General features: G+C 61.2%; 1 protein-coding gene across 3 annotated transcripts in view; it reads left to right on the top strand.

The window, feature by feature from the left end:
* The window catches only part of SCUBE1 (signal peptide, CUB domain and EGF like domain containing 1), a 136,688-nt gene that overhangs the window by 92,723 nt on the left and 31,727 nt on the right, over window positions 1-12,238 (top strand). For all 3 annotated transcript variants that reach the window (XM_023257570.2, XM_023257571.2, XM_023257572.2), the window contains 3 exons: window positions 2,805-2,921; window positions 9,322-9,444; window positions 11,889-12,005. In XM_023257570.2, the coding sequence (XP_023113338.2) occupies window positions 2,805-2,921; window positions 9,322-9,444; window positions 11,889-12,005 (357 nt within the window). The remainder of the gene's footprint in view (window positions 1-2,804; window positions 2,922-9,321; window positions 9,445-11,888; window positions 12,006-12,238) is intronic.

Genomic DNA, 12,238 nt, shown 5'->3' with positions numbered 1-12,238 from the left:
CCCTTGCGAGGCCGTAAGTGTCACAAAGGAAGACACTGGTGGCCTGGCCCAGAATGGCAGCAGTGAGGGCAGGGGCTGGAATCAGATGTTAAAGAAGGGGCAAGACCAGGCCTGGGGGCCCCAGGCGAGGGGGCAGATGGGTGGGGGTAGGATGCACAGAGAACAGTGGAACAGGAAGGATGTGGAAAGTATAGTACCTGCTCGGCTGTGTGGGGTCCTGGGCCGGGGCTGGAGGTTTCAGGCCGTCAGGTGGGTTGGAGTCAGACCCAGCAGGGCCCAGCAGCTCGGCCACTCGCCGGCCACACAGCCCCGGGCAGATTCCTCTCCAGGGAGGTGGAGGGGGCAGGAGAGCCTTACCTTGCTGCTAAGAGCCCGGGGCACACGAGGCTTGGAAGGCTGAGTCGGGTCCGGAGCAGGTGACCCGCCATAACCAGGTGCTATGGGATGAGGAGGTCGTCCAGACCCCCCCTTTCTTGGGGGCCCAGAGCTCCTTGCTCAGGACCTGAGTCTAGACACCACACCTCATCTAGAGCAACATAAGAGATTAAAAGTGTACCCAGAGCAGGGGAGAGGCCAGAGAGTGGGTGACCCTCCAAGCTGACCCCAGCCTCCTCCCGGCCTCTGCCCGCCCAGTGGGTCCCGAGGCCCCAGCGCTCTGGAAGGCCCAGATTCCGAGCCCCATCGGGGCCTCTGGAGGTGGGGAGGGCCCACGGGAGCCTGCCTGGTCAGGTCCATTTCTCAGGGACACAGCCCCCAGTGCCCCCACCTCACCCCACCTCCACTGCCACGGGGAGCCCCGGGCGCCATCACGGTCACGAGTGAGGTCCCGGCTGTGCCCCCCACCCCCACCGGCTCTCCAAGGCCTGGGCCTTAATTACCTGCACCTGGAGAGCAGACAGGTCCTCCGGCCCCGCTCTAGAGAGGGCTGTCCCACATGAAAGGCCGAAAAGGCACCTGAGGGTTGCGCTTTGATTTGGGGCTGGGAGGCCTCTCTGGTTAGAACCCCAGGAGGGGAAACTGATGCTTATTAAGCAACTCCCCGCCGCGGGGCCCCAGACCAGTGGCTGTGAAGTGGGGAGTTTGTCTGAACTTCACCGCGGCTCTCTAGGGAGGGAAGGCTTGCCGGGCGAGGGTGCCGAGGACCAACCCGAGAGGGGTAGCCTTCTTTGGTCACTCAGTGAGTGACACCCCGGCCCACGCACCTCCACTGCCCCAGTTAACAGTCGGGTTAAGAGCAGGCCACCTGCGGGTCAGAGCGTGGCTGGTGCTGACGGAGGCCAGCCTAGTGCAGGGAAGGGTGGTAGCCTGTCTGGGGCTGGGGAGGCTCTGCGTGGAGGTGGTCTTTGAGCTGGGCCTTGGGACCTGAGCAAGCCGGAGGCCTCCGAGCCCCTGGGCCAGCACACCAAGCTGCGGGGCTGGGGTTTGTGGAGACCCTCGGAAAGACAGACCAGGAGGAGTCGGGGGCCGGGACGCTTGCCTTTCAGTAGTAGTCACAGCTCCTCCCATCACGGGGAAGGCATTAGCCTTGAGACGAAGGGCTGGTGGTCCCCTGCCACCGGTGGCCCCTGTGTCCGGGACATTCCGGACAAGGCCCACCACGGCCCCCGCAGAATCTGCACACTCACACGGAAGGGAAAGCCGGATGTCCGCCTCTCACTGCCCTGCCCACCCCCACACACAGAGTTGAAGTTCAAAGGAAAGGCATCAGAGTTTGGTATAATCAGCAGCAGGGACTCCTGGCTATCGGGGTATGTATTCAGTCATCACTCCCGCAGGAATGCAGACACCACAGAAGGACAGACGGAATAAACCAGTTAGGGGGAGGCTTCAGGGAAAAAAGCCCCCAGGGCCAGGTGCGCGGAGGAAGCCAAGGTAGACAGGCAGGGGGGGTTCGGGTTATAAAAGATGGGGCCCTCGGCTCCTCAGTTCCCAACGTGGAAGGGAAGAGGGGAGGTCCACTCAGGCACGGTTCCCACAAGATCAAAGCACACAGATGCTCAGAAAGAGCTCAGAGGCCTTAGGAACGGTCCCCTCCGTGTGCGGGCCACCTGCACCCTGGTGACCCAGCTCTGCCAGCCCCTTCTCCAGGCCTGGGGAGGATCACTCTCACCACACGACGGGTTGGATGACCTGGGGCTCTGCCCCAGCCACTCCAGGCCCTTTGAATTTGCAAAGGAAGGAAAAAAAAAAAAAAGCACTAGACAAGTTTCAAGTGGACAAAAACCAGATGCCTTTGGCTTATGGCTCAATGAGAACAGATGTTGAGCTGAGTGCCTCATGAAGGTGATGGATGGTGTGCGGGCTCGGGGAACCACCCCCTGGGAACCCCACGGCCAGGGTCACAAGCCAGTCCACGCTGAGACCTGTTCCGGAGCCCCAGGGACTGCCAGTCCCCGGGTTTGGAGACTGAGTCCAGGCAGGACAAGGGTTTAGGAATCCGGCGCTGGGCAGTTAAATACCAGCCAAGCTGATCTCAGCAATGGCTCCACATGGCAGTGTTGATCCTGTTGTGGGGTGAGGGGGAGACCTTTACACAAGCACAGCCCTCGGTCGTGTGTAGACGGTTTCCCATCCATCATCATCGAAGTGGGTCCTCACCAGCAATCCCACGGAAACGGTGTCATTCTCCCATTTTACAGATGGGGAGCCCAAGGCTCAGGGAAGCCCACAGCTAGAGGGCATCAGCCAGAACTCAAATTCAGGTCTCCTCTCTCAGGAGGTCCCCCCCCCCATGAATGGAGAAAGGCGACGGTGGCTTCCGTCCCAGGAGACTGAGCATCTCTGTCTCTTTTCCCCTCTCCCAGAGACGTGTGCAGTAAACAACGGAGGCTGTGACCGGACCTGCAGGGACACAGCCACTGGCGTGCGATGCAGCTGCCCGGTGGGATTCACGCTGCAACCGGATGGGAAGACGTGCAAAGGTCAGCGCAAAGCCACGGCGGCACGGGTACCCCCCCGCGCTCGCCACTCAGGCAGGGACGGGGCCGCGCGCTCGGGTCCGGTGTGTGGCCACGAGTGACTGCAAGGGCAGGGGTCAGCGGTCCCCGAGGCTTCTGCTGGAGAGGCCGAGAAGGGGGAGGGTCGGTACCAGTGCCCCCCAGCAGGGTTCAAGAGAGCGCTGCATCGGTAGGGTCCTGAGCAAAACAGCGGCGCTCTGCGATCCGAGAGACCGGCTGTGCGCTGTGCTGTGCTGGGCGAGCAGCGTCTTCACTGCGGGGCCTCCTAGGCCCACAGTGATACACCGTGGTGCCCCCAACAGACACACACCCGGGGTGAGAGCTGTGGCCGTCCCTTCCCCTCCCCTTCGCAGGAGCACCTGGCAGAGCTGGGGCATCGGCACGACCCGGGGAGGTTTGGGGAGGACAGGTCTCCTGGTACAGAGACGGGATTGTCTTCTTGTCACCGTTGGAAAAAAGAGAACGCTGCGTGTTCTTGTGGCTGGAGGAGTGAAATTGTGGGGGCTCTCGGGACTAGGGGTGCAGAAGGACCTCCGTTTGCAGTTAGAGATGAGGTTCCGGGAGGATGAGAGTCTTGCGGGAATGGACCGCTCTCCCGGCCGCTGGACGTGACAGCAGGTGGAGCTCGCTCGGCTCTTCCCCCTCTTGCTCCCTGATTCAACCCACAGGGTTCTGAGTGCCCCCGGAGGCGCTCGTGGTGTTAGGGGTCCGTCAGGACACAAGAAGCGAGAGCTGGCAGGTCCAGAGACTGAAGGGGCCTCCCTGCAGCCCTCGCAAAGGAGCCCCAAGCACCAGAGCCCCCTGCAGGGGAGGGAGAGCTCCCCTCAGCGCCGCTCACAAGGCCCCAAGCTGACCCTTCGGATCCCTGGGAGCGCTGGCCACCTGCCTCCCCGCCTTGCCAGGAAGCAGGCCTGGCTGGAAGGCAGCGGAAGGGCAGAGGAGTGTGAACTTCCAGAGCCCAGTGGGTGACAATACGGACAGCAGAGGCCTCTGGCGATTTTAAATAGTCCGAGCTGGGCTTTTCTCTTAAGCCTGTAAAACTAGACAGCATCTGACTCCCTCTGAGCTGCCTTGCGGGGAAGAACCGAGGGGTTATTGACAGAAGCAGAGGTCCTTCCACCTGTTTGTTTGAAAAGAAAGCCCTTCCGCAGCCCCCGCTCTGCCCGCTCGGTGCCCGCTTGTGACACGTGGACTCGATGTAGGGGGGGACCGGCCAGGGCTCCCCGCAGTCCCGGCCGTCCTCACAGCCAGCGGCGTCGCGGCAGGCCTGGCCCCGTGCCCTTTGAGCTGGGGCTGAAGAGGGTAAAGTCAGGCCGCTCCGCCTCCCGTTCTATCGAATGCAAAAGACAGCTTTTCAGCTTTTAAAATCACCGAGATGAACGTGTATTACAGACCGCTGGGTGCTGGATGGCGTACCGCCCGGCAGAAGACTGAGGACCGGAGCCTGCCCCACACCCGGGCGGGGAGGGCGCGGGGAGAGGCGCTACCGGGCCGCGTTTCCAGCAGCACGGGGGCGGCCGTGCAGAGGCCAAGGGCTTTAAGGCCCCAAAGACATCTTGTGCGCCCCGGTCTGTGAGATGCGGGGGAGGCCAGGCCAGATGCCGCGGGGCCTGTGTGCCGGGGAGGGCTCGGCCCTGTATCCCTTGAGCCTTGGCGACCCCCAGACACCACCGAACAGGGCAGCACGGGCCCGGGGTTGTGTTTTGAGCCGGTCCCTGACCACTGCTTGGACGGGGCTCTGAGCGGGGTCTGGAGGAGCAGTGAGGCAGCTGCTGTCGTCACCCGGGCTGGAGACCACCCGGCTTGGACCAGGCGGAGGCAGCGGCGGTAAGCAGAGCAGTCCGGATGTTGTCGTACAAGTTGGCATTTCAGGACTGGCATGGGTCTAGAACTGCCCGATGTGATGAGCATCATGACGTCTTCAACTCAGGGAACACTGGAGAACAAACGCTGACCTCCAGACCCCAGGATTTGGGGTCCCAGAGCCTCGTGCTCACGGCCCGAGTTCTCCGGGGCCACCGGTGAGGTGCAGGTCAGGGCGCGGGCACCTGGCAGGACCGGCCGGCTGGGAATCCCCGGCCCCGGGGCTTTGGCTCCTCGGTGGGCGTGCACGCCCTGGCGTTGGCCCGGGCCCAGAAGGGGATATCAAAGGAGTGATTTCAAAGGTTTAGTGTGTTCTGGAAGCCAAAAGCCATGGTGAAGCAAGACCAGTGACTAGAGGGTAAAGGTAACAGAGGTCTTGGAAAATCCAGAGCTGAAAGCCCTGAGCACACAGGGGTCACAGGGGCATGTGGAGACCGGCATAGAAGAGGGGAGTGGAGGGGGGTCCTGCCTGAAACATGAGGGCTGTGGAGTTGTCTGAAGGATTTGCCCCCAGCTTTGTTTTCAACAGTGTGGGCACGGCAGGGGTCCAATCTCAAGGCCCCCTGTTTGGTGCTGCACCTGTTTGATATTGGGAAGGGGGGCACCTTGCTAATGGGCTCTTCTGAGAGGAGGGAGGTCTGGAGCCTCAACTCCCTGAGCTGGAGCCCGGATTTCCTCAGAGACACCAGGCCCTCCTCCCAACACCTTCCAGAACAGCCCGAAGAATGCCCACCCACCACCTGTTTCCTCTTCTCCCTCACTCTGCCCAGCGAGCCCAGCCCAGCGGCTTGCCCTCCCCATGAGGCTGCTCTAGGGTGACACCAGCCCACTCCCACCCACAAGCCCCCCACATGGCCCCTGGGTTTCCAGGCTGTGCCCCCTCCCACTGATGCTTGAACATTGCTGATACGGCTGAAAGTTCTACTTGATGGCCCAAGGCCCTCAAGAGCCCTGCTCTTAACCACCGTAACTCATTCATTCGTCATTCATCAGCGAATACACTCTGTGCAGCCTCTTGCTGGGCCCTGGGGCTCCAGACGGGAGCCACATTCCCCATCTGTGTCCTCAGGGCCCTCTGGCCGCCCCCCGCCGAGGCCAGGTCCCATGACAAGGGGACAGCCCACACTGATGAAGGGAACGTCAGCAAAGTCTTCCTAGAGAGGTGGTGGTTCCCAAGCTGCGGTGGGGGCTGCCCCGAGTGAGGCAGCCGGAGTCTGGGCCACCAAAGCAGAAGTCAAGTACACAGAAAGAGGAGGGCAGAGCATCCGGGCCGAGGAGGCCAAGGGGAGGGCCTGCAAACAGGGCTGGGCCTTCGTCCTGGGATGACCCGCGGCCACAGAAGACTTGTAAACAGGTACAGACTGCTGGCTGCCTGGTGGAGGTGGGGGCAGGGTGAAGAGGGAGAGGAGCCTTAGAGGGGCGGAGGCCCGTCAGAATGAAGGTCCAGGGCCTCTGCGTGACTGCATCTCGGGCTAGAGCCGGGGGCACTTCGCCCACTCGGACCCCCAGGCAGCCTCTCCACCAGCCTGGCCTCAAGCAAGCGTGCCTCCCACGGCCTGTCTGGTTGCTGTGACAGCCCCTCAGCCGACAGGCCCAGATGGGGATAGGGATGGGGCTGGGGGTTCCAGAAGCCCTGAGGCATTCCTGAAGAGGCAGACCCTGTCTGCAGATTCCGTCTGTGAGAGGCGCCTGTTGGCAGCCCAGTTCACAGATGGGGAACCTGAGGCTCAGAGAGGTGCCTTTCCCTGCCCAGGATCACACAGTTCCCTGGGTCAGAGCCGAGACGGGCCTCCACTCTCCTGCCATCTTCCTGGGTGCCTGGGTGGCTCAGTCGGTTAAGCATCGACTTCGGCTCAGGTCACGATCTCACAGTCTGTGGGTTCGAGCCCCGCATCGGGCTCTGTGCTGACGGCTTGCTCAGAGCCTGCAGCCTGCTTCGGATTCTGTCTCCCTCTCCCTCTGCCCCTCCCCTGCTCACAGTCTGACTCTTTCTCTCGAAAATAAATAAACACTAAAAAAATGTTTTGAAGAAATTTCCCCATCTTCCTATAATCCCCAGGGGGAGAGGACAAGAGAGATGTCCAAGCCTCTGCCCTGGACAGGCCCTCAAATGGACTTGATGTCTGCTTTCTCTGGAGGCCGCAGGGCCAGCACGGTGCGCTGGAGAAGGCTCGTCTTTGGAGACAGCTGGAGCTGGGCTCCAAGCTGGCTCTTGCGTGTAGCTGTGACCCCCGCCCCCCCGTAAAACAGGGGATCTGGTCCCCCGGTCGTTTTGACGATCACACAAGGCCTTGCCACAAAGCGCTTGGCCCGGTCACCAGCATGAGGTTGCACCCAGTAGGTGCAGGGACCCCCCCAGAGGATCCGACTACCTACGGTGGGGTCTGGGCAGCCTTACCCTTGGGCATTTTTGTTCCTGGAACATGGGCGTGTACAGAGCTGTCCGGAGCTGAGATTGTTGTGAGCGATCATCTCGCTGCGCACGTATACAGCACCTACTGTATTTAGAGGGGTGAAGTCACCCAGGAGGTGGCACAGCAGGAGTCAGGGCCAGGCAGGCCGAACCGCGGGCCTCACTTAGTGGGGACCACCTCCGGTTCCCCTCCTCTGCCTCCTCCCTGTGCCAGAGTCACCAGATTTTGCAAACAGAATGGGTGTCTGGGGTGGGGGTGCATGGAGAGGGGGGCAACCAAGGGCAAGGAGATGCAGGGACACGCCCACTGGGTGTCCTGCACTCCTCAGAGGCGGTTCCCACGGGGGCTCCCCGGAAAAGCAGCTCTGGGGTCCGCCCCTGCCAGGCTCGCTGGGCCCCCGTGTTGTGCCAGCCTCCTCCCAGAGGCTCTGAGAACTGCCTGCCGGGGGTGGGAGGGTTGCAGCCTTGCCGTCTTTTTTTTTTTTTTTAAGGTTATTTATTTTGAGAGAGAGAGTATGTATGTGAGCACATGAGAGCAGGGGAGGGGCAGAGAGAGAGGGAGAGAGAATCTCAAGCGGGTGCTGTGCTGTTAGCTCGGAGCCCCATTGTGGGGCTCGATCCCACAAATCGTGCCATCGTGACCTGAGCCGAAATCAAGAGTCAGACGCCTAACCGACTGAGCAACCCCCCCCCCGCCCCAGGCCTGGCCCCTCAGCCTTGCTGTCTATAAGAGCCTCCTTCTCCTAGTGTCCTGGGCCACACTTGGGTTTTATCTTGTTGTCTGAGAGCACTCTGCGGGAGCACTGCTGTAGGACTTTCTGCACGTGTCAGGTCCAGCTTGTTTGGTTTGAGGAAGAAGAAGTGAGGCTCCATCTGAGATTTGGAGCCGCTGAGATGGGACGGAGTCTCCTCCATGGGGCTCGGCACAAAGGGGGCAGATGGACCTTGCTCATGGGACAGGAGCACCTGGGCCCTCACATTCAGGACAGACTCAGCGATAGCTGGAGTCTGAGTCAGCCACTCTGCAGAGATGTGGCCTTTGGCCAACACAGAGAAGTCCTTTCTGTTTTCCATCACTTCCTTTCACCCCCTGCGATCCAGGGTGAAAACACCATTCTGAAAATCATCTGTTACTGCTTGCTGGGTCATGTCAGCATGGGGAGCCTTGGGGTCAGGGCCCAAGAGGAACTTTGGACCAAGAAGAGACCTCAGGGACGAGGTCTCTGATGACACAGTCTGCCGGGCTGGCCTGGAGTCCAGAGAACAAAACCCAGAGAAGCAGGGCAGGGGAGGCAGGAGGGAACTCGCAGGAGTCAGGGAGGAGCTGGTGATGCATCAGCCAACAGGCATGCTGTGAAGGAGAAAGCCCTCCATCACCAGAGGTATGCAAGCAGAGGCCAACTGGCAGGGATGTTTGGGAAGGGCCCTTTATTGCACAGGGTTGGGCCCGGTGACCTTTAGGGTAAAGCCACAGCTGGTTAAGTGATGAGTAAAGAATCCACTTAGACCAACAGGCAAGAACCGGGGACGTTAGCACCCCCCCCCCCCCCCCCCCCCCCGTCGAACACAGTTACCTTTCTAAGCCTCCGTTTCCCATCAGTAAAGCAGGGGCATTAAAGCTACAAATTGTTGACTGAGCCCTCCCTAAGCACCAGCCCCCAGCCCCCAGGACTGTCATTTAATCCTCATGGTGTCCTTCCAAGGTGTGCTTCTGACCCTTGTCTTACAGCCGGGGAGCCAAGGCTCCAGGGGCAGTAGCTCGCCCAAGGTCACGGCCATCGGGAAGCAGCCAGCCTGCTCCAGGCCGCACTGACGCCCCAAATGTGCACGTGGAAGGACACGGTGGACGTCATCGTCCCTGTCACCTTGCCGGGCACAGCACACGTCACTCCTCTCCCTTCTATGCCACGAATGCCCAGTCTGGGGGAGGCGGGATGACTCATCCTCCTGACCCCCACTGCCGTGAGCCAGGCCCCTCGCTCGCCGTGCTCAGATGGGGGGCCATCGGCAGTCAGGAGCCGAGACGAACTGTCCCCCCACCTGGTGGCCAAGCCCACCCGCCTTGCCCCGCCTGCTTGGTCCCCGCAGACATCAACGAGTGCCTGGCCAACAACGGAGGCTGTGACCACTTCTGCCGCAACACCGTGGGCAGCTTCGAGTGTGGCTGCCGGAAGGGCTACAAGCTGCTGACCGATGAGCGGACGTGCCAAGGTGAGCCTCCCGTGCGCCCCGGGACACCCCGTCCTTGTCCCGCCCACCTCGGGCTTATGCAGGCTCCTAGGAGCAGAGGCCCAGGGCCAGGTTCATCAGCCCTGCTGTTGTGAGAGAGCAGCTGTGGATTTCCCATTCCCAGCATGTGCACCTGCCCCCCCGCCCCCGCCTTCTCTGTCCTTCAGGACTCTGGGGACCCTCAGAAACCACCCAGGCCAACCTGTCCCTTTATGGATGGGAAACTGAGGCCCGGAGAGGCATCTGCACATGCCCCTGGGGATGGGAGTGGGGGGCAGGGGGGTCACAGTGAGTCCAGGCAGAGCTCAGAAGCTCCACCCCACATCCCTGTGGCCTCCTTCGGAGGCTTCGGAGGTGCGATGCTACCACCTGCTGGAAGGCAGGGCACATTACACTTTCCTGCAGTCCTTCCTTAGGGTTCCCGGGTGCCTGCAAGGAGCCAATGGGGTGATGACAGGCCTGGGCAGAAGCCAAGCATCACAGCCCAGCACGAGTCCAGGAGACTTCCGGGCTGCAGGGAGAGCCCAGAGGATGGGCAGTGGAGAGAGTAGTCGGGGAAGACTTCCTGGTGGAGGGGACAGTGATGAATAGGCATTTTCCTGGAGAAGCCAGGGAGGTAAACCCACCCAAGGAGAGTTTGGGGAGCCGTAAGGAGCCCTGTGGCACTGTATGAGGTCATTGAGAAGACAGGGGTGTCCCGGGGGCCGGCTTTGGGAGAAAGTACAGGGGGAGTAGCCAGGGTGTCCTGTGTGGCAGGAACGTGGCTCAGTTTCATCATCAGTGACTCTTGCAGACCAGTCCTTTCCTCTGTGGCAAGCTGCACACCGCTGAGTCAGGCCGTAGGGCTTCTATCTCCTGCCTGTTAGTGGGGCTCAAGGCTGGCCCTGGGGCAGCGCGCTGCCATGAGGGGCGAGGGCTGTGCTCTCCCAAGGGCACCGAGGAAGGCTGGTGAGGGAGGGGCCGGGGCTGGCTTGTCGCCAGCCTATCATGTGACCCGAGCCCGGCAAGTCCCCTCCCAGGCTCCGCCTCCTCCTCCCTCGGTGGATCTCCGGGTTCTATCTTCCTCTCAGGGCGTGAGGCCTGTTGGGAGCACAGCACCTGTCCAGGCTCCTCTACGCTCGGACTTAGTTTCTCCATCTGCCTTGCCGAGGTCTGTGGAGGGCTCAGGGAGAGCCCTTGACTTTGTACCCCCAGCCGTCCCACGAGAGAGGTGGGCAGCTGCCGAGAGGAGGCGATGAGGCGTCTGCCTCTGGGTTCCAGCCAGTCCCCTCCACCCTCTACCAGGCCCCCCTCTCTGAGGCCCTGGGGCTCCGGCCACTTCCCAGCCCTGCTCCGGCGCCAGCCTGGGCTCCCCAGCTCCAGCAGGGAGGAGCCTGCCTTCCTTTGCCTGGCACTCCGGCCCTTGGGATGGGGACCTCAGACACCCCTCCCCACCCCCCTGAGTTCCACATAGTCCCCTGGTGCCTCGTTCCCCCCTCCCAGCCGCTTGGAGTACCCTTCCCCCACTCCCCTTCCTAACTTCCGAGTTAGTCCCATCCTTCAAGGCCCAGCCCAGATGCCACAAGTACCAGGAGATCCTCCCAGATTCTGCTGCAGGGAGGGATCATATCCTCCTTGGAGCACCCACAGTGCGATTCCTCACTTCTGCTGGAATTATTACAAACACGTGTGTATCATCAATATGTGTGGTCACATTCAGTGTACTCCAAGAGTGAACGGTGCCCATGGAGAGGTGGGTCAGTGTCTGTTTGGCCCTCAGGAGCCCCGTCAGCTATCCCACGAGAGCCATTTTCCTCAGAATTTTTGGCCAGGACAGGCTTGTCTCCTATGAGCATGTGGTTCATTCTTCCTTCCTGTCCGATAACAAGCACTCTGTGACCCTTTTTCCTTTTTTACTCTGGCCACCAGGAAGCTCAGGATCAAATTTCACATAGTGTCAAGGCTACCTTGTTATCCCTCATGAGTGGCATACCCCCTTCTGTTCGGGCTGTTTTCCTTACTGTCTCAAGAGACATCTTGAAGTGAATAGGAAAACACACTTTGGTCGGCACCCAAGAGGTCCGGGCTTCATGTCCCAGCTCATGTGTATCCTCAGGCAAGCCTCTGTCACTCCCCTGCAGATGCGGATTAAATACCAACCACAACTGAACGTGAGATGTTAAAATAGCAGAGATTCGTAATAATACCTTGTGGTCAAAGTATTTCTACCCTGCCCACCTCCAGAAAAGACGGCAGATGGAAGCGTGAGGTTGGCGGAGATAAAGTAGAAAATGGGGCCTTGACGAGAAGGCTGACGCCACGGATCGGCTGTGCACGGAGCCTCAGGGACTCTGTGTACAGACATACACTGGGTGACCGTCGAGTGACAGGCTGTGCCCATCCCCCTGAAACTCCTCCCTGGACTTTGTCTCCCTGTGGCCACACAGACATCGACGAGTGCTCCTTCGAGAGGACCTGCGACCACATCTGTATCAACTCCCCGGGCAGCTTCCAGTGCCTGTGTCACCGCGGCTACATACTCTACGGGACAACCCACTGCGGAGGTCTGCAGCCCGCCCGCCAGGGCCACCTCCCCCCCGAGGCACGCGCCTGGCCACACGGCCACCCACGCTGCGCCCCACACCCTAACCCTGACCTTGACTCCGGAGGGCCGGGAGGGGACCTAAGCAAGGCTGGGGGCTGGGGGGCAGAGGGGCTCAGCCAGGAGCAGAGTGGAGGATGGGGGAGGGAGCGGCCAGCGTCCACTAAGGGGGCCGGCCTCTGCCAGGCTGTGGCC

The sequence above is a fragment of the Felis catus genome, chromosome B4, assembly GCF_018350175.1.
Source record: "Felis catus isolate Fca126 chromosome B4, F.catus_Fca126_mat1.0, whole genome shotgun sequence".
Classification (NCBI taxonomy): Eukaryota; Metazoa; Chordata; class Mammalia; order Carnivora; family Felidae; genus Felis; species Felis catus.
The sequence above is the reverse complement of the archived record's forward strand: the minus strand, read 5'-3'. Positions and strand labels throughout refer to the sequence as shown.